The sequence below is a fragment of the Trichosurus vulpecula genome (assembly GCF_011100635.1).
Source record: "Trichosurus vulpecula isolate mTriVul1 chromosome X unlocalized genomic scaffold, mTriVul1.pri SUPER_X_unloc_2, whole genome shotgun sequence".
Taxonomy (NCBI): Eukaryota; Metazoa; Chordata; class Mammalia; order Diprotodontia; family Phalangeridae; genus Trichosurus; species Trichosurus vulpecula.
In genome coordinates, this window is record NW_023494378.1 from 1,630,465 (window position 1) to 1,651,958 (window position 21,494).

Consider the following 21,494-nt stretch of genomic DNA (forward strand, 5'->3'; position numbering starts at 1 on the left):
ATTGAATTGGTTTGTTTGAAATCTTTAAAAAATGGGAGTGGGGGAGGGGAGCCTGCACTCAACAGTCCAAGATCATTGGTTTTATACAGGTCTAATGTGGGGTTAGAGATAGAAAGTTGCATCAGTCCCCCATTTCCTGCCAGATACCCTGCTCTTGGACTTCCCTTAAGGCCTCCACCATGCCTTCCCTCTCCACGAAACTCCTCACGGGGAAATCTCATTATGCTTCAGGGTTGAATCTGCCTGGTCTTCACATCTCCTCAGCACCCTTTGACTGGTCCCCCTGACTGGAGAGAAGGGCCAGGGGCTCCTGGGATTCCATTTAAGGAGGGGGGACAGCACAATCTCTGTACCCTGTACTTTCTCCCCTTTGTAAGGTCAATGGGGACTAAGATCTTATGCCCATCAATAGGCCTCTCGTGGAGCCCATTAAGGGAAGTTTGCTTGTAGGAAGGCTTACACACTTTTTGTTGATTTCTAATCAGGCACTGAGTCAGGAGGGTTCTGGCTCTGAGCCTATTAGCTGAAAGAGTATATATTATGAGAGGTGAGCTTTTTGCTTTGGGATCTTGTGATGCCCTGGTCAAGACTCTGAGTGGCCATATGTTCGGAAAGCTCCCTGACTGCTCAAAGGTAAAAGCTCTCTGGATCCAGTGGTGAATGTAAAGTATATATAGCAGTTTTGCTTTGATTCAAGCAATAGAGCCCTGTCTCTTGGTCTTTATTTCTCTTCTCTGTATTTCCTCTGTATTTTATGTAATTAAAGAAGATTATTGACCCCTGAAACAGTTATCTTTCCTAGTAAAGTGGATCTAAGAACCTGTGCTAGCAGCCATCCTGGGTGTGGCAGTGTGGTTACTGGTACACCCTTCCATCCATTCCTCCTTCCCAATCAGCTTCCTTGTATGTGTTGACTTCCCCCATTAGATTGTAAGCTCCCAGAAGACAAGAATTGGTTTTATTTGTATTTGTATCCACAGTGCCTGGAGCATAGAAGGCATTTAATGAATGTTTATTGACTATTGAGATCCTGGTTTCCCAATCAGTCCAATATTGTTCTCTGGGCTTCTTGATCCCTACTGCTTACAGGACCCCAGCTGAGCATGGTACAAGAGAACAAGGTGAAAGAACTTTGACAAAGTTCCTGCCTCACGCAGTTTCTAGTCTAAAAGGAGGTTTGGACACATTCCCAAATAGAAATGACAGTCATCCATGAACCATAATAGAGTGAAGAGGGGGTTCATTAGTGGGGTAAATAGGACAGAGAAGGGGAAGGATTAGAAGATCATGGTACTGTAAAATGGTACCATAGAATACCATGATAAAGCTGGGAGAGGGAGAGATGGAGAGACATAGAGAGAAAAAGACAGAGAGACAGAAAGAGAAATAGAGAGGCAGTGAGAAAGAGGGAGAGATAGAGGGAGAGATAGAGAATGGGAGAGATAGACAAAGATAGATAGAGATAGAGAGACAGAGAAAGAGGGAGACAGAGATGGAGAGAGACAAAGAAATGGAGAAAGACAGAAAGAGAGAGACAGATATGGAGACAGAGACAGGGAGAGATAGAGAGACAGAAAGACACACAGAGAGAAGGAAAGATATCTAGAGAGACAGAGAAATAGAGAGAGGAATGGAGAAAAAGAGGGAGAGAAAGAGAGATAGAGACAGAGATAAAGAGACAGGTTGAGACAAAGAGACAGAGGGAGCCTGAGAAAGAGACACAAAGCCAGAAAGATAGAGACAAAGACAGACCAAGAGACAGAGAGACAAGGACAAAGAGAGAGATAGGGAGATTAAGGGAAATAAATACATATTTATATATATGTACATAAAGAGAGGAAGAGAAAGACAGAGACACAGAGAGACACACGGAGAGAGAGAAACAGAGAGATACAGAGTCAGAGAGACAGAGAGAGACACAAAGAGAAAAAGACAGAGAGACAGAAAGAGAAATAAAGAGAGAGGCAGTAAGAAAGAGGGAAAGATAGAGAAAGGGAGAGATAGACAAAGAGAGACAGATATAGAGAGACAGAGAAAGAGGGAGACAGAGATGAAGAGAGACAAAGAAATGGAGAAAGACAGAAAGAGAGAGACAGATATGGAGACAGAGACAGGGAGAGATAGACAGAAAGACACACAGAGAGAAGGAAAGATATCTAGAGAGACAGAGAAATAGAGAGAGGAATAGAGAAAAAGAGGGAGAGAAAGAGAGATAGAGACAGAGATAAAGAGACAGGTTGAGACAAAGAGAGAGACAGAGGGAGCCTGAGAAAGAGACACAAAGCCAGAAAGATACAGACAAAGAGAGTCCAAGAGACAGAGAGACAAGGACAAAGAGAGAGATAGGGAAATTAAGGGAAATAAATACATATTTACATTTATGTACATAAAGAGAGGAAGAGAGAGAGACATAGAGAGACACAGAGAGAAAGAGAGAAACAGAGAGATACAGAGAGATGAGTCAGAGAGATAGAGAGAGACACAAAGATAGAGATACAGAGAGAGACAGAGACAGAGACACAAAGAGATTGAGAAATTGAAACAGAGATGAAAGAGAGACAGAGATGGAGAGAGTGAGGAAGAGGATGAGGGAGAGAAAGGTAGAGAGAGAGAGAGAGGGAGAGAGGCAGAAAGAAAGAGGGAGAGAGGTAGAGACAGATGGAAACAGAGGAACACACACAGAGACAGACAGAGATAGAGACAGAGACAGAGAGAGAGGGAGAGTTCCTGAAGAAGGAGGATGTCGAAAATAACTGGTTGTAACACATGCAGTATAGCAAGACTACAAACAGAATCAAAAGAGCAACTGAAAGCTCACACACCACTCAGTGAAGAGAACAGTTCCATCCTGAAAGTTCCTCTTGCTTCTTGGAAGAGCTGGAAAGTAACTGGGCTGGACGAGATCCATAGAGCTCCAGGATATCACCATGGCCCTTAAATGACCTGCAAAGCTAGCCCATGGACAAGTCTCATCCCTTAACAAAAGGCATCATAATATGTATTACCCCCAGATAAGAACACCAGCAAGCTCTCCAACTGTAGACCAAGTTTACTGACTTTGCACTAAAAACAAAAGGAAACAAGCCCCTCCCCCCCCCAAGCCCCTTGTAATCACTCCAAAGGAGGCACTCAGGACCCTGCTCCAGGGCCTCAGGGCAAAAAAGAGCACCTTATTATCAATTTGGTCATTTCCCAGCAGGCCGTCCAAAGGCACTGTGACATTGACACTGCCTTTGTTGATTACTGCAAAGCCTTTCATTCCAGAAACCAGGATCTTAATAGTCAATAATTGATGGCTTATTCACATGCTGCAAATAGATCAGCTAGACCCAAGTATAGTGAAAGCATTAATGTATTAGTCCACATGGGAAACTGCTATTTACAACATGCCACGAGCATAATGATGTCAAGCACAACTGATATCAAACATGGTGTCTTTCAGGGAGACAGTTTCAGCCCGTTCTGCTCCTGCCTAGCTTTAAATCTGTTATTATCTATTTGAAATTGAAGAGGGAGTCAATTTGAAACATCTTTTTCATCCCTTGATGCACGGGGAGAATATTGAGCTCCCCCAACAAGCCCCTTCAGTGATCAATGTAGATTATTCAAGGAAGTGGGAGAACCTCTGACTTTGTCACTGCAAGAAAAATGTGGCAACTACAGAATACCCAGTAAGAAATGACCAGGCTAGAAAGCATTCTAGTCATTCTAATAACACAGTGGAAACTTCAAACTGAGGCTCTCAGACCCTTCGAATCAAATGCATTTTTTTGTTGCAGCAGCTTCTGAAAAGATGTGATTCCGTGAGCTATTTTCAAAAGCCTGTAAAAGTCTCCAGAGTAGCCAGTACTTATCCCTGGAAGGTGGTGGAGTGGTGGAGGGAGTTATGGCTGCAGAATCAGGAAGGCCTGGGTTCAAGGCCCAGCTTTATAACTCTGGGCTCACCTCTCTGAGTCTGTTTTTCCCACTCCACCCCTTATCTGTAAAATTCAGGCAATGATTACCAGCAGACTGTGGAACAAATGAGATTAAACATGGTTCTTCTAGCTAGAAGCCACCAGCCTCATTTTCTCCTCCAGAGCCAGGGGCAAGATCAGGAAGCAGCAGTTCTGAAGGAGCCACAGGGCAGAAGCTGAGGGGCAATTTTGAGAGCCTCAGGAGTCACAGTGACTCCACTTCTGGGGGTGCTTGGGCCTTCTGAGAGCCTACCCTACAATGATGGAGAATCTCCAAAGGGCCCCCATTCCACAGGGGGCATATGTCTCACTTTGAGGAAGTTTTTCCTGATATTGAGCAGAACCCCATCTTATAGATCTCTTGCCTGGGGCCCTTCTGATGCTGGAAGTCAGCTCACTGCTGCCCCCAGAAACTGGGTTCCCAAGAGTAGAATTGGAAAAGTAGGAGGCCAGAAAATGGCCACTGGAGTTCATGGAGATCTGTGGTGACACTGAGCATGGAAGTGTGTGAGGGGAGGAGCAGAGAGAGTCAGAGCTGCCCTAGGGAAAGCTTCTCAATATTTATGGGGTATGTAAACACATTTTCCTCTGATGAAAACCCAGTGAGTGTGTCATGAGATTACCTGGTTTATCCCAAGGGCAGGTGAGGCCATGTCTCTTTGTCTTGTAGTCAGTCAGTGTATTTACTACTTTTGAATAGCCCTAATGCTTGGACCTGAGAGCTGAGAAAGAATGTAACTTGCTCAACTCCCAAATCTTTACAGGCACAAAATAAAACGATGTCAGTGTTTACAGGGCAGGCTTTGAAGTCTGGAGCTGGGAGGCCTATGTGTTTATAATCTGTGCAAGGACAGGGAAAGAGATTTACCTGGCCTTCCCTTCTACAGGGTTTGATTCAGCTGGGGAAGGCCTGAACTTGTCAGCAGTGCCCCTCAGTGGCCATTTTGGGGTCCCTCACCTCCCATCCTGCCTGTCCTCTTAAAAGCTGGAGGCCTTCAGGCAGTTCCTGAAGACACTGAGCACACCGTTTGAGGAGCACAGAGAAAATGAAATCAGCCTTTCTAACCAGGACAGGGATAGAGCTTCAGGGCCTGCAGTCAGAAAGACCTGAATTCAAATCCATTTTCAGATACTTACTAACTGTGTGACCCTGGGCAAGTCACTGAACCTCTGCCTCAGTTTCTTCATCTGCAAAATGGTGATAGTAACAACAATAGCACCTACTTCCAAGTGTTGTTGTAAGGGTTGAATGAGATAAGATTTGTAAAGTGTTCATCACAGTATCTGGCAAGTAGTGGTTGCTATAGGAATAGTAACTATCATCATTATTATTATTTATTCCCTTCTGGACCCCACTGACCCCCTCTAAGAGCTGAGACATGCATCATGACTCTGAACCAGCCCAGCCAGGAGGTCATCATTTAGCTGAAACGGGAGAAAGCAAAAGCCCAAAAACATAGTGGGGAGGTAGCAGGGGCCACCATCTTCTGAGACTGAGCTGCACTGCCCTGAGGTTGCTCTTGCCTAATTACACCACATCTAGAGACTCACTCGGGATTTCTTCGTCTTCCTCATAGCTCTGCTGAGAGGTAAAGACATAATCATCATGGTCGAGAGCCGGGATCGGTTTCAGGAATGACTTTTGGGTCACTCTCTCCTTAACACCGGTGGTGATTGATGGTGGTGTGTAGACAGCAGATTCCGGGTATGGATAGCAAGAAATCAAGAGGGTCAGGTATAACAGTAGCAGGCAGCTGCTGAGCAGATACCACCCCATGTTTATCCTCTCGATATAGACTCAGTTTCCATTCAAGTTTGGCATAGGCTGCTCTGTTGGTCTGAAAAGAGAAAGTGATTGCAGAAGATTCCTCCTTAATTATGTATGTCCAAATTGGTTTGTAACACTCTGAAAGCATGAAACATCTGATCTGAAAGAGGCCTTAGAAATCTACCCACTCAGTTTGCAGATGGAGAAACTGAGGTTCAGGGGAGAGGGAGGGGCTTTAGTGGCTAAAGTCCCATTTGTAGACTTGTGTCTGTCACATATCCATGCCAACCAGTCTTTTACGGGAAATTCTCATATCCTCAATTTCTCTGGGTGTGTTTGGGTTTATCTTGTTAGGTCTAGCATTGGTCTAAAGGGTTTCTGGGATTTCGATACTGTTTGTGACACACTGTGGCACCTGTGTGACTTTGAGCAAGTCACTGCCCTCCCGCCCCCATCCCTGGGCTTTAGGGCTAGACCAGATAGTCTCTGAGGGTACTTCTAGCTCTACAGATTGAAGCCTGGGAAGTGGTTTTTCTTTCAAAGCAGCAGAGTTGAGTGGGCAGGTGGGTGCTAAGACGGCACCATTTCCCATCAGGCCTCTCCTCCTTCCCCTTCCCCCATCCTGGAGACCAATGGCACTCACCACAGCAGTGACTTGGAATGACAAGAGCGCCCCCAAGGTAAGGTCAGACCGTGGTCTTCCTCTGCCCTCAGGTCTTCGTCTCTGGCTCCAGTCTGCCCTTGAACTTCAGTTAGCTGGGGATAAGACCAGTGGGACCCAGCCTCTGTGAGGTCACTGGCTTTGTTACCAAACATTCCCTTGTTGCTCTGACAACAGAGCCCAAGCAGGACTGAATCCCAGCCAGGTGAGGCTTGCTTTCCTTGACACTGTACTTTCCAAATAGGGGATTCATTCATTTAATGAATTATAACCAATTCCCTCTCCTTTCAATCTCTTTGACCAAAGAGAAGCCACTGTCCTCTTTCTCACCAGGGCCCCCCTTCTTATTCCCTGGTGTTCCAGCACAGGCTTGCCCAAGACATATTGGATGTACCCTCCCTCAAACTGTTACCCCCTTCATCTTGGCCTCACCAAATCCTCCATGGCCTTCAAGGCCCAGGTCAAATGTCTCCTCCTCAGGGAAGCCCACCCTAACACTGTCAGTCAGGAATATTCTTTTAATCTAAGGATGGCCCAAAAGCCATGCCTGAGACGGATCCTGGCTCTCAAGACTGATGATTATGCCTTTGACACTGACCAGAATTATGGCAAAGTCCAAGAAATCCTGAGTGACTCTCTAACTGTAGTGTCATTAGGCAACAGTGACCTCAGGACAGTGTGGCTCAGTCTCAAAAGGTGGTGGCCCCTTCTACCTCCCCACTATATTTGCTGTTTTTGCTTTCTCCCATTTCAACTAAATGATGATCTCCTGGCTGGGCTGGTTCAGAGTCATGATGCATGTCTCAGCTCTTAGAGGGGGTCAGTGGGGTCCAGAAGGTCATAATCAAGTCAAAGCACCTAGTGAGGATCACTAAAGGGAATAGCCTTATGCTGGGTTCCCCAGGCAGTAAGTGGAAGTGCTTACAGATTGAGGCAGTTCTTCAAATAACAGGTTCCAAAAGAACCCAGTTAGGCACTCTGGGTGGATTCTGGTAGGGCCCCATCTGGCTCTTTGAGTAGCTTCCTTCAGGGCCACTGAAATAATAGCTACTATTCTTTCTTCCCTAGGTTTGGAGTGAAGTTCTGGAAACTTGAGGGTTGCATTCTAGGATCCGGTCATGGGTCAGCCTTTGACAGGATGAGGGTGTGGGTCCAATTTCACATAAGAGATGCTGGGGAAGAATCCAGAAGACAAGAGGAGAGCTTGGCCTGGTAGAAGACCAACCCTGAGGTAGAGAAACTAAGGCTGGGGGTGATTGTCCTTGTTAGCACTGAATGATGACTTGGGGATGACCATTCTCCTCTGAGGTGCAAAAAGGAAGGTGGTAAGCTATTGCTACTGTAGCCCCAAGTCCACTCCATGCTTTCTAACCTCTCACACTGTCACACATGGGCTGTATCTAAGGGACTGCACGGAATACAGTTTGGCTGGACCAAGGAGTGAGGAGCCCAGCGAGATGATACAGAGAAAGTTGGTTGGAGTCAGATTATTAAAGGCCTTGAATGCCAAGCTAAAGCCCTGCATTTTGGCTATGATGTTCCTAGGACTTTTCATTTGGGTGTTCCTTTCAGGAGGTAACTGGTGGATTCTTTCTATTTCCACTATGCCCTCTGGTTCTAAGAAAGCTGGGCAATTTTCTTTAGTGATTTCTCAGAACATAAGGCCTAGGATCTTTTTTTGGTCCATTGATTGTTACTTTTTTTTTTCTCCTCCACAATCTAGCCCCAGGCTTTGGAGTCGAGAGCTGGAAGGTCTATGTGTTTATAATCTGTGCAAAGAAAAGCAGTCAGTTGTTTTTACTAGGAGATTCCTTTCATTTTCTTCTTCTCTCTCTTTTTTCAGGCTTTTGCCATTGTGTTAGTATTTCTTGTTGCCTAATAGAATCATTGGCTTCTATTTAGTTTTTTGTTGCCTGGGCAGTTTTTGTACCTCTTCTGCCACGCTTTTAGTTCCCTTTCCAATTTTCTCTTCCATGGCTCTCATTTCTTTTCCCATTTTTTTCCTCAAGTGTTCTTGTTTTATTGATAAAAAACATTTTAAAACTCTTTTCTTTTAAATGCTTGCTTCATCTCTTCTGGGAATTCCAGTTGAGTTTTGCCAAAACTGTATTTTTGTCTGAGTCTTTGCTCAAAGATACGTTGGAATCCTCTTCTGGGTCTGCGTCTTGAGCGTCCTTGCCACCATGATAGCTCATTATAGTGGAATTCTTTTTGTGACTGTCCATTCTTCCAATCTTCTTCCTGACCTCAGTCTTGAAGTTAAGGCTTGGCACTTCTGGAGGGAAGGTCTGGGTTGGTCCTGTTGCTGCTGCTTTCTCAGGGTACTGAGTGTTGTGTTATTCCAGGCTCTGAGGGACAGCTCAGACTCAGGACCTGTAAGCTTTCAGTGCTCTCAGAGTGGTTTAATCCATGGCAGAATCTGATTGCTGCCTCCCTGATCTGCACTCTTCTGGTTCCTGCTCTGGCTTTGAGCCTGAGCAACACTAGGTACTGCTAGCCTTGGCTCTTATCACCAGCTGGCAAGCTCTGCTCTGTCCAAGTGGTGGAATCACTCCGAACTAACGGAATATGTTTCACACCAACAGGCTTCCTTTTGGCCTGGGATTTCTGCCCCAATTATTTCTCTACAGGTGGGGCTAGAGGCTAGCCGCTCCTCCTCCCTTCCTCTCTCTCTTATTCTCCTTTCCCCTTCTTTCCTGCTCTGCTCCTGGGGTCTGAGCTACACCACCGCTGAGGTTGCTGTTGGCTTATGAACTTCTTTTCTTGGTATACTGCCCAGGGCCTCTCTCCCCAGGAATGCCATTCGCAGGCACAGGTGCTTTTCTCATTCTGCCCTGGATTTATGAAACTGAACTGGGGAGCAGGCCACAAAGCTACAGTGCCCCAGTCCAGCTCTAGTAATAGTAGGGGGGGCAGTAGGGTTAAGGAGAGCCTTGTTGTTTAGGAGACTTGAGCCTGTTTAGAAGCAAAGGAGGAGAAACCAATGGAAAGGGAAAGAGTTTGAAAGCAAAAAGGAAAAGGGAGAATTCAGGCCAGCAGATACTGAAGCCATCAGTATTTGCCTTTGTAGAGGGCAGAGGTTGAAGACTAGCCCAGAAATCGGCCTCTCCAGGGGAACAGTGCTCCTGTCCCCTTCACTTGAGCTGAAGAGAGGAGAGAGAGCTTTTTTTGGGGGGGCAATTCCAGGCCCCTTGAAGAAGAAAATGGAGATTTCTCACGCAGACCCTGGTGGGGTGGGTGTGTGTGTGTGTGTGTGTGTGTGTTGGGGATGGGGAGGAGTCGTATACTCCCCTTGCTCAGTTTCTGGTAAAGAAGGCACATAAAATATCTGGAGAATAGCATTATCTTCTTCATCACTATCACCATGAAAACCACCATCTCCAATAGCTCCCAAGAAAGAAAAAAATCCCCCCAATCTCAATCTCTCTTTTCTTTCCTCCTCTTTCCAATACTCCCTTTTTCTCTCCCTCTCCTTTCTCACTTTCCCTACCCCCTCCCTCTTTTCCCCTTCTCTTCATCCTTCTTCTCTTCCCCTCCCCCTTGTTCTTTTGTCCTTCTCCTTCTATTCCTATCTCTCTCCTTTCCCCCTTTCTTCCCTTTCCCATCTGTTCATCTTTCTCATCTTTTTCCAGCCCTTTCAAATTTTCCCCTCAGAGATATGGACTCTGTTGGAGTTGTTTTATGGAACATCTCAGCCAAGGAAGACTTCTAGCAAATCTAAGAACTGATGTAAGTGGACCAATACAGGCAAGTCAATGTTAGCAATGACTGAAACCAGCTTGGATTTACTCAGGCCATCCCAGACTAGGGAGCATGAAGCAACAGGGCCATGTTTGCAGAGACAGTGTGGTTTAATGGAATGCTAGAAATAGTCACAGATAATCCACCTTCACCCCCCACAAAGAGTCCCTCCATTCCAGAGCCAGCTTCTTTTACTCAATCTGGGGTGTTCCTCTGACCAAGCTGCCCTGTTCTAGGTGAGGCAGGGTGTGATCCATGTTACTCCCAGGGAGACAAAAGTAGAGGGAGAGAGATTAAAGCTAGGAAAGGGAGGACACCTTCCTTTCTCTTACCTCCATGGCAGGCCAAGAGATAGTCAGGAATCACAGAAAGTCTCCCTAACCCATAGGATTTGAATCCTATCACAGCATTACTAATAGCAGGAGTGGCTGAGATGTTGGGAAGAGAACAGGGTGATGGACTAGAAAGGGAAGGGGTTAGGAGAAAGTTATGGGAAGGGGCTATTCAGAGCAAAGCCCATCCCAAGCCTAACCCATTAGTACAGCTGCTGAGTGTCACAACCTAGAACCTCCACCCTCAAAGCAATATGGTTGGCCCAGCTCCAAGGGTGAATCCTCAGGTGTCTGGCAAACAGCGGAGGCTCCACAGGGTTCACCACAGGGCTGGAATGATCCTGATTCCCCTTGAAGATCTGAAAGAAAAAAGAGGCGTTTTGAGACCTAGGGAGCAGAGGAAGCATGGTCTAAGCACTTGACTCTGACCAAGTAGAGGCAGCAGGAGGAAGGACAGACAGATTCCAAACAGGATGAAAGAGGCAACTAAAAGGGATAGGCCATGTGACACTAGGTCACATAGTGTGGTGCACTTCCCTTATGTGGAAAAGGAGCAGGAGGGTTGGGATGGAAGGCCCCTCAGGTCCCCTGCCAATTCGACGGGCTCAGATCCTTAAGGATCTGAAGAGCCAGGCCACCCAGCACAAGGGAGGCTTTGTGAAGGAAGGGACCCAGGTAGAGGTCTCTAAGGGAGGCACTGCCACCAAGTGGGCCTCAGATTTGCCTTAACCGGAGATGGGCTGGAGGAACTGGAGCCTCACCTTCTGCAGCTCAGGATCCAGCCAGTCCTGCCTAGTCCCTTTCTAGGAACTCTCCCCCTTGCCTCCCAGGTATTTCCAATTTCAAACACAGAAAAGGCCTTAGGGCTGGGTTTCAATACTTTTCTTTTTTTGGTGGGTCCTGGACCCCAGGGGCTGGGGCTGGTGAACCCTGTGGTGTTCTTCTCAGAATAGTGTTTTTAAAGGCATAAAATAAAATAGATAGGGCTCCAAAATAAACCAAGTCTACTAAAATAGTTTTATCAAAATATTTTTAAAACCCCAACAACTCAAGTTCACAGAGCCCAAGCTAAGAGCCCTTCCCTGCCTTAAATCTTTCTTTCTGCACCTGTCCCCCTCCCAGAGCTTGTAAGTGGTGATGGGACAGACTGGTCCAGCCTTTCCCTGGCACCCTGGCAGTGAGTGTGGTCCACCCTCTTCCCCTTGCCAAGGCTCCCTCCCAGACACCTTCATTTCTCCCATGGCTTTAACTAATACCTCTGGAAGTGAAAGACAGCTTAGTGTACTTATAGGAAGGAGAGGCCTTTCTGGGTTCAAATCCTATCTCTGGCACTCACTAGATGTGTGACCTTGGAAAAGGCACTATATCTGCTAAGCTTTGGTTTCCTCATGAGTAAAATGGAAGAATGAAAAAGTATTATGTGCAAAGATATATACAGAAAAGTAAGACAGTCCCTCCCCTCGAGGAGCTAAGGGTCTAACAGTGAAAAGAGGTTTCAGCCTGCAAGTGAGATTGAAAGGCCCTACCGTCCTGAGGGTGCATTGGCAAAACAGGTAGTGACACACCTTCTTCAGTGATAAGCACTGGGAATACAAAGAAAAGCAAAAACAGGGTCTCTGCCCTCAAGAAGCTCCCAATCTAATGGAGGAGACAACCAGCAAATAGCCATGAACAGACAAGAGCCATACAGTGTAAATGGGAGGTAACCTCAGAGGGAACGCATTAGCGGGGGGTGGGGGGGGGTGGGGGGGGTGTGAGAGGGTGGTGGTACAACCAGGCAAGGCCTCCTGTAGAAAGTGAGACTTGAGCTGAGTCTTGAAGGAGGTCAGAGAAGCCAGGAGCTTGGGGTGAGGAGGGAGGGCATCCCCTGCATGGGGGGCAGCCAACGAAAGGTATAGAGTTGGGAGATGGAGGGTTATGTTTAAGAAAGAGCAAGAAGTAGGATTGTGTGCAATTGTGTGCAAGGGAGTGAAGTGTAAGAAGACTGGAAAGGTGGAAGAGGATCTCATTTGATCCTGGAGGTAATAGGGAGCCGCTGGAGTCCAGGAAGGTGACATGACCAAACCTCTACTTTAAGAAGACTGCTCTGAAGTGACCAAATGCCTCGGTGCTGTGCACAATGCTTTGGTCTTGGGGGATGCCCCTATGGGACTATACAGTTTCAAGTGCCGAAGCCTGGCTGGCCTAGTTATTTTCAATTAGGCCTCAAGTTGTAAGTAGGATGTGGTAGTGGAGTCCAAATCCAAACTCAAGGCATTGAACAATAGGACTTCAAAGATAAATGGAATCTCTGAAGTAACCCTGTCCAGTCCTCTCATTTTCCAGATACAGAGACTGATGCCCAAGAGCACACAGGCTGACACTTGAAACCAGGACCTTTAACTTCACATCTGATATTTTCTGATTCCAAACTGATCAGCTGCTTCATTAATCAAATGAGCCCAAGAATCCACTGCCCTCAACAATGGGCCCTACAGCCAGATACAAGAGGTATATGGAATTGGGGGGGGCGGGAGAAAGGGAGAGGAGAGAGACAGGGAGAGGAGGGTGGGAGAAAGGGAGAGGAGAGGGAGAGGAGGGAGGGAGAGAGGGAGAGGAAGGAGGGAGGGAGAGAGGGAGAGAGAGAGGGAGAGGAGAAAGAGAGGGAGAGGAGGGAGGGAGAGGAAGGAGAGGAAGGAGGGAGAGGAGGGAGGGAGAGAGGGAGGGAGAGAGGGAGAGGAGAAAGAGAGAGAGAGGAGGGAGGGAGAGAGGGAGAGGAAGGAGGAAGGAAGAGAGGGAAAGGAAGGAAGGAGAGAGGGAGGGAGAAGAGAGAGGAAGAGGAAGGAGGGAGAGAGGGAGGGAGAGAGGGAAAGGAAGGAAGGAGAGAGGGAGGGAGAGGAGAGAGGGAGAGGAGGGAGGGAGAGAGGGAGGAAGAGAGGGAGAGGAAGGAGAGAGGGAGAGAGGGAAAGAGGGAGAGGAGGAAGGGAGAGAGGAAGAGGAGGGAGAGGAGGGAGGAAGGAAGAGAGAGAGAGGATGGAGGAAGAGAGGGAGGGAGAGGAGAGAAAGGAGGGGAGACAGGAGAGAGACAGGGAGAGGAGGGCAGGAGAAAGGGAGAGGAGAGGAAGAGGAGGGAGGGAGAGAGGGAGAGGAAGGAGGCAAAGAAAGGAGGGAGAGAGGGAGGGAGAGAGAGAGAAAGAGAGGGAGAGAAGAGGGAGAGGAGGGAGGAAGGAAGAGAGGGAGAGGAAGGAGGGAGGGAGAGAGGAGGGAGGGAGAGGAGAGAGGGAAAGAGGGAGAGGAGGAAGGGAGAGAGGAAGAGGAGGGAGGAAGGAAGAGAGGGAAAGGAAGGAAGGAGAGAGGAAGGGAGAGGAGAGAGGGAGGGAGAAGAGAGAGAGGGAGAGGAGGGAGGGAGAGGAAGGAGGGAGAGGAAGGAGGGAGAGAGGAAAAGAGAGAGGGAGGGGAGAGAGAGAGGAGAGAGAGGGAGAGAAGAGAGGAGGGAGGCAGAGAGGGAGGGAGAGAGGGAGGAAGAGAGGGAGGAAGAGAGGGAGGGAGAGAGGGAGGAAGAGAGGGAAAGGAAAGGGAGAGAAGAGGGAGAGAAGAGAGAGGGAGAGGAGGAAGGGAGAGAGGAAGAGGAGGGAGAGAGGAGGGAGGAAGGAAGAGAGGGAGAGGAAGGAGGGAGAGAAGGGAGGAGAAAGGGAGGGAGAGGAGAGAGAGAGGGAGAGGAAGGAAGGAGAGAGGGAGGGAGAAAAGGAGAGGAGAGGGAGAGGAGGGAGGGAGAGAGGGAGAGGAAGGAGGGAGAGGAAGGAGGGAGAGAGGGAAGGAGAGAGGGAGAGGAGAAAGAGAGGGAGAGGAGAAAGAGAGGGAGAGGAGGGAGGGAGAGGAGAGAGGGAGGAAGAGAGGGAGAGGAGGGAGGGAGAGAGGGAGAGGAAGGAGGGAGAGAGGGAGAGGAAGGAGGGAGGGAGAGGGAGAGGAGAGAGAGAGGGAGAGGAGGGAGGGAGAGGAAGGAGAGGAAGGAGGGAGAGGAAGGAGAGGAAGGAGGGAGAGGAGGGCGGGAGAGAGGGAGAGGAAGTAGGAAGGAAGAGAGGAAAGGAAGGAAGGAGAGAGGGAAAGAGGGAGAGGAGGAAGGGAGAGAGGAAGAGGAGGGAGGAAGGAAGAGAGGGAAAGGAAGGAAGGAGAGAGAGAGGGAGAGGAGAGAGGGAGAGGAGGGAGGGAGGAAGAGAGGGAGAGGAGGGAGGGAGAGGAAGGAGGGAGAGAGGGAGGGAGAGAGGGAGAGGAGAGAGAGAGAGAGGAGAGAGAGAGAGGAGAGAGAGGGAGAGGAGGGAGGGAGAGGAGGGAGAGGAGGGAGGGAGAGGAGGGAGAGGAGGGAGAGGAGGGAGGGAGAGAGGGAGGCAGAAAGGGAGAGGAGGGAGAGAGGGAGGGAGAAAGGGAGAGGAGGGAGGGAGAAAGGGAGGGAGAAAGGGAGAGGAAGGAGGGAGAAAGGGAGAGGAAGGAGGGAGAAAGGGAGAGGAGAGAGGAGGGAGGGAGAGAGGCAGGGAGAGAGGGAAGAAGAGAGGGAGAGAAGAGAAAGAGAGAGGGGAGGAAGGAAGAGAGGGAGAGGAAGGAGAGAGGGAGAGGAGGAAGAGAGAGAGGAAGAGGAGGGAGGAAGGAAGAGAGGGAAAGGAAGGAAGGAGAGAGGAAGGGAGAGGAGAGAGGGAGGGAGAAGAGAGAGAGGGAGAGAAGAGAGGAGGGAGGGAGAGAGGGAGGAAGAGAGGGAGGGAGAGAGGGAGGAAGAGAGGGAAAGGAGAGGGAGAGAAAAGAGAAAGGAAGGAAGAGAGGGAGAGGAAGGAGAGAGGGAAAGAGGGAGAGGAGGAAGGGAGAGAGAAAGAGGAGGGAGAGGAGGGAGGAAGGAACGGAGGGAGAGGAAGGAGGGAGAGAAGGGAGGAGAAAGGGAGGGAGAGGAGAGAGAGGGAGAGGAAGGAAGGAGAGAGGGGGGGAGAAAGGGAGAGGAGAGAGAGGGAGAGGAGGGAGGGAGAGAGAGGTGGGAGGGAGAGAGGGAGAGGAAGGAGGGAGGGAGAGAGGGAGAGGAAGGAGGGAGGGAGAGAGGGAGAGGAAGGAGGGAGAGAAGGGAGGGAGAGGAAGGAGGGAGAGAAGGGAGGGAGAGAAAGTAGGGAGAGGAGGGAGGGAGAGAAAGTAGGGAGAGGAGGGAGGGAGGGAGAGAAGGAAGAGGGAGGGAGGAAGGAGGGAAGAAGAGAGGGAGAGGAGGGAGGGAGAGGAGGGGAGAGAGAGAGAGAGAGAGAGAGAGAGAGAGAGAGAGAGAGAGAGAGAGAGAGAGAGATTGAGAGAGAGAAAGAGAACACGAGAACAAGAGAAAAACCACTGACTAGGCCAAGCTGGAGCAAAATTCCACCGTAGGTGAAATCTGTTAGCAGTGTCCTTCCTGACAACTCCCCTCCCTATGCCTCTTCCTTCCCTGGGCTTCCTCCCATGATTGGGACCTTCCCCTTTCAAACCTGTTTCCTGTCCTGCAAGGTTTCTGGGGAGATCAAATCAGAAAATTGCCAGGAGGCAGTCTTAATCTTAGAGGAGATGCTTGATGAATCTTTGTTAGCTGGATAAGGAAATCAATGAAGGAGATGAAAAGGAATGAACTATTGACTCAGAGCAGGCCCATGAAGTAGCCCTTCTGGGGTCCCTTAAATCACATCACAGAGCGATCACCTACCTAGTCTGAGTAGGTCCAACCTCACTGGAGAGGGCAAAAAACCATTCTTGATTGAGCCCTTTCCCTGCCCTTTCCTGGGGTTCACAGCCCATGGATTTAGGTCCCTTTGGTCATGTACTCTGAGCTCAAGCTCCTTGAGGGCAGCTTTTGAATCCTGCTTAGCGCCACCCCCCAGCATGCTACCAAATGAGGTACCATCTGTAAAGCACTTAGCTCTGTGCCTGGCACACTGCTTAATAAATATGTATTCCTTTCCCTCATGCCCAGTGCTCTCAACTGAGACTGGGGATTGGAAGATGTGTGCCCTCCGTTGGGTGGTGTATCACTGGATCAGCCTGTCCAAACCAGACTCAGAGGCCTTTCTCCCATTTCTAAAGAGCTCAACATACCTTTACTTTGTTATTCTGACGAAAAAAGGTCCAGTGTTTGCCATCTTGGCTGCTGGAAAGCAAGAACTCTTTCACATACATGCTGGTAAGGATGGACTTCACTCCCTGGGTTGTTACTCCGGTGACTTTCATGAGCTTCCAAAAGTCCACCTGCAGCCATTCCCTCTGCCCATTCTCCTGGGGAGGAATCAGATCATGCTGTTGGCCACCATTCCCCTCTCCCCTGAAACTCAACTTAGTACTTCAAAGGAGTCAGGCCAGTGCCTCCATTCCTGGACCTCATCTGCACATTGAATTTCCAGGAAGCCACAAAACCAAGGAGCACAGTAAGTGAGGCTTTCAACCAGGGATGCTAGAACAGGGGCCAAAGCACTGGATGCCATGTCCAGAGCTTCAGCCCTCACTGGGCTCAGACTCTGGAGGGAGTTTGGGAGTTGGGCTCTTCTCTACATGGAATGCTTCTGTGCCAACCTACATGACATCAGTGCCCACACAATGCTGACCCTCTCCAGTATTTTCTACCACTTCCCCACCCCCATTCTGGTTTCCAGGGAAACAGGCCGCTTGGCTGTTCCTCAAACAAAACCTTCCATCTCTCCATTCAGAGTTCTTTCTCTGGCTGTTCCCCATACCCTTCTCATCTCTGCCCCCTAGCTTCCTGAAAGTCCCAGCTGAAATCCCACCTTCTACAGGATACCTTCCCCAATCCCTCTTAAATGTGAGTGCCCTCCCCAATTGATTATCCCCAGTTTATCCTGTTTATAATTGGTTCTTTGCACTATGAGTTCCTTGAGAGCAAGAACTGTCTTTTGCCTTTCTCTGTACCCCCAGTGCTTGGTATAGTGCCTGGTACATAGTAGGCACTTAACTGTTTATTGACTGACCACAGTAACTGGCTGACAGGGCTGATTTTCACATGAGTTGAAAACAAGTGAATAGTCTGAGGGAAAGGGAAGGAGCACAGATTGTGGCTAGAGTCACACAGGTAATGAGGAAGGTCATCAGGGCAGGCAGGCAGGCCCATGCCATAAGTCCTGCAGCAACAGAACATGGGACATTTGTGCAGGATGGCTGGAGGACAGCTGTGCAGCATAGCGATGCAAGCCAGTTGAAGACCCCAGGTTAAGGCACAGGGACAGAAGTCACCATAAGGAGGAAGTTGCAAGTCCCTCCCCTCAACATTGGTGCCCTGGAACAATGGGTTCATTTGCCCTGGTCAGCTAGTTAAGAGAGGCCTCCAGCCACTGTTAGTCTGTATGAGAATGGCCAGGTTTCCTGCACACTTTCTAGCAAAGTCTTAATCTTCCCTGGCCTTCCACCCCCTGAATACTCTCTACCTGGGGAGGGTGTTTCATGCTATCCACAAAGTGTCTTCATAGGCTACTTACCCGGGGCCTCCAGGCATTGGTTCGGCCCTCAAGGTTAAGTCGAGCTTGGGAAGGGGCCCAGTTGGCAAACACGGTGACCTTGTGTGATGAAGCTGTGACCTGTGCATCTGAGATGCTTCGATTTTCCATGCCTAATGGTAGGCTACAGCCTGGATGGAATGGAGAGGGGGTGGGGGAGTCACTGTCAGAACGGGCAGTCTTGGGTCCAACAGCCATCCACCTCCTCTCCATAGTTTCGGTCCCACTTCATTTCACCCCTTTCCCAAGCTCATGGATGGTGAGCTCAGCCCCTAATTTGAGAACTCCCCCAATGGCTCTGGTGATGATGGAGCTCCTTCTAGTGCAGAGGTGGCTGGGACCTGGTAGACATCCCTGAAGTACATCATCAAGGATCTCCAAGGCCCAGGTTACCCATTTCGGAACTGGAGTACTTACTGTTCAGCTCACAGCCAAGCAGCTCCATTCGCAGAGTGCTGCGCACGCTAAAGTGGGAGGGTTGGAGGCGGATGTACCGGGTGATGATGGGAGGGTCAAACACATTTTCTTTGATCCCTGATGCATCTACATTCCCAAAGAAGACCTGCAAGGCAGTGTACTCATGAGGGAGCTCCAGGGCAGAGGCTGGGGGACAGAGGAGCAGAGAGGCCAGCAGGAGGGCCGAGAACGGATTCCCACAGCTGACTAGCCAAGCTTCTCTTACAAACAGGAACATAGTTAGAACTCTTCCCACCACCCTGAACCTGGGGAGCAGAGTCAGAGCTTGCCCTGAGCCCATTCATGATCCCCCGCTCCTGCCACAATCTTGTACCCACTGCTCTTGTCCCCAAGGCAATCATCTCCCCTGCCTCCCTTCCTCGCTGAGGCACCCTTTCCCGTAACCCTCGTGCCTGGTGAGCTCGTGCCCAAGGCTCTCGTGTCCATACTCTCCCATATTCTCTGTCTTCCCCACTGTATTGCCCATTGAGCTCATGCCCGCCCTCCCTCCCTTCCTCCCCAAGGGGCTTGTGCCCTATCTCTGCCTCCCCCACTATAGTTTCTGAGGCACTCCTGCCTGAAAGGGTCCTACTATCCTGCCTCAGGCGCTTGTGTCTGAATCACACTCCCCTCCTTGGGGCACTCAGTCCTGCCCGCTCTCCCTCCCTATCCTCATTTCCAGGCGCTCGAACTATCTTCCTGCCCGCTCTCCCTTCCTACCCTAATGCCCAGGCGCTCGAGCTTTCTTCGTGCCCACCTTCCCTAGGCTCGTGCGAGGCGCTCGTGCCCACTGAGCTCGTGCCCTGCCCCCCTACTACCGGCCTGAGGCGCTCGTGCCTGAGATGTTCGTGCCCGCTCATCTCGTGCCCATACTCTCCGTCTTTGTCCGCCTTCCCCACTGTAGTGTCCTCCCTCCCTACTATCGCTTCTGTGGCGCTCGTGTCCGAGGCGTTCGTGCCAGCTGACCTCATGCCCATACTCTCCCTCTTCTCTTTCTTCCCCACGCTAGTCCCGGAGGCACTCGTATCTGAATCACACTCGCCTCCTTCAGGCGCCCATGTGTGTGGCGGTCGTAACCGCCTTCCATCCCCTCACCTCCACGTCCCCATTCTTACACTCTTGGCTCTTGTCCCCGCGGCGCTCGTGCCCGCTGAGCTCGTGCCCTTCCTCCCTATTATAAGCCTGAGGCGCTCGTGCCTGAGGCGTTCGTCCCCGCGGCGCTCGTGCCCGCTCATCTCGTGCCCATACTCTCCCTCTTTCTCTGTCTTCCCCACTCTAGTCCCTGAGGTACTCGTATCTGAATCACACTCTCCTCCTTAAGGCACTCTTCCCTGCCCGCTATTCCTCCCTACCCTCATCCCCAGGCGCTCGAGCTTTCTTCGTGCCCGCCTTCCCTAGGGTCGTGCCCGAGGCGCTCGTGCCCGCTGTTATCTTGCCCATACTCTCCCTCTTTTTCTGCTATCCCCGTTTCAGGCCCGGAGGCATTAGTGCCTGAAACCGTCATCTCCATTCCACCCCCACTCATCCCCACTCTCCACCTTGAAGCACTCATCCGCGCGGCGCTCGTGCCCGCTCACCTCGTGCCCATACAATCCCATTTTTTCTGCCTTCCCCACTGTAGTGCCCATTGAGCCCGTGCCCGCCTTCCCTCCCTTCCTCCTCAAGCTTCTCCAGCCTGTGCTCTCGATCTCTGCCTACCCCACTCTAGTCCCTGAGGCACTCCTGCCTGAAATACTCGTCTCCATACCACCACCAACGCCGCCGCCGCCCCACTCTCTACCCATCGCCGCGGCTCTCGTATCTTCTGAACTAGTGCTCGCTCTCCCTTACGCTCTTGCCCGAGGCGCTCGTGCCCGCTGATCTCATGCCCATACTCTCCCTCTTTCTCTGTCTTCCCCACTCTAGTCCCTGAGACACTGGTGCCTGAAACACACACACTCTCCTCCTTGAGGCGCTCATCCAGGTAGCGGTGGTCCCCGCCAGCCCCCCCTCCACTCCCCCCCATGTCCCCATGCTTGCACTCTTGGCTCTTGTCGCCCGGGCGCTCGTGCCCGCTGAGCTCGTGCCCTTCCTCCCTACTACCGGTATGAGGCGCTCGTCCCCGCGGCGCTCGTGCCCGCTCATCTCGTGCCCATATTCTCCGTCTTTCTCTGCCTTCTCCACTGTACTGTCCTCCCTCCCTACTATCGCTTCTGAGGCGCTCGTGTCCGAGGCGTTCGTGCCAGCTGAGCTCGTGTCCATACTCTTCCTCTTTCTCTGTCTTCCCCACTTTAATCCCTGAGGCACACGTGTCTGATTCATACTCTCCTCCTTGAGGCACTCTTCCCTGCCCGCTCTCCCTCCCTACCCTCATCCCCAGGCGCTCGAGCTTTCTTCGTGCCCGCCTACCCTAGGCTCGTGCCCGAGCCTCTCATGCCCGCTGCTCTCTTGCCCATACTCTCCCTCTTTTTCTGCCGTCCCCATTCCAGTCCCGGAGGCATTAGTGCCTGAAACCGTCATCTCCATACCCACCCAGAAACACCCACACTCTCCACCTTAAAGCACTCATCCCCGGGGCGCTCGTGCCCGCTCATCTCGTGCCCATACTCTTCCTTTTCCTCTGTCTTCCCAAGTCTAGTCTCTGAGACGCTGGTGCCTGACACACACACACTGTTCTCCTTGAGGCACTCATCCAGGCAGCGGTCGTCCCCGCCCTCTCCCCCTCCGCTCCCCCCCATGTCCCCATGCTTGCACTCTTGGCTCTTGTCGCCCAGGCGCTCGTGCCCACTGAGCTCGTGCCCGTCCTCCCTACTGTAGGCCTGAGGCGCTCGTCCCCGCGGCGCTCGTGCCCGCTCATCTCGTGCCCATACTCTCCGTCTTTCTCTGCCTTCCCCACTGTAGTGTCCTCCCTCCCTACTATCGCTTCTGAGGCGCTCGTGTCCGAGGCGTTCGTGCCAGCTGACCTCATGCCCATACTCTCCCTCTTCTCTTTCTTCCCCACGCTAGTCCCGGAGGCACTCGTATCTGAATCACACTCGCCTCCTTCAGGCGCCCATGCGTGTGGCGGTCGTAACCGCCTTCCATCCCCTCACCTCCACGTCCCCATTCTTACACTCTTGGCTCTTGTCC

At 50.6% G+C, this 21,494-nt stretch overlaps 1 protein-coding gene across 2 annotated transcripts in view; it reads right to left on the reverse strand.

The window, feature by feature from the left end:
- Window positions 1–10,217: 10,217 nt before the first annotated feature.
- The window catches only part of F8 (coagulation factor VIII), a 141,721-nt gene continuing 130,444 nt past the window's right edge, over window positions 10,218–21,494 (reverse strand). For both annotated transcript variants that reach the window (XM_036740535.1, XM_036740534.1), the window contains exons 23-26: window positions 18,348–18,492; window positions 17,913–18,061; window positions 16,525–16,701; window positions 10,218–10,817 (exon numbers count right to left, since the gene is read on the reverse strand). In XM_036740535.1, the coding sequence (XP_036596430.1) occupies window positions 10,662–10,817; window positions 16,525–16,701; window positions 17,913–18,061; window positions 18,348–18,492 (627 nt within the window). In that variant the 3' untranslated portion in view covers window positions 10,218–10,661. The remainder of the gene's footprint in view (window positions 10,818–16,524; window positions 16,702–17,912; window positions 18,062–18,347; window positions 18,493–21,494) is intronic.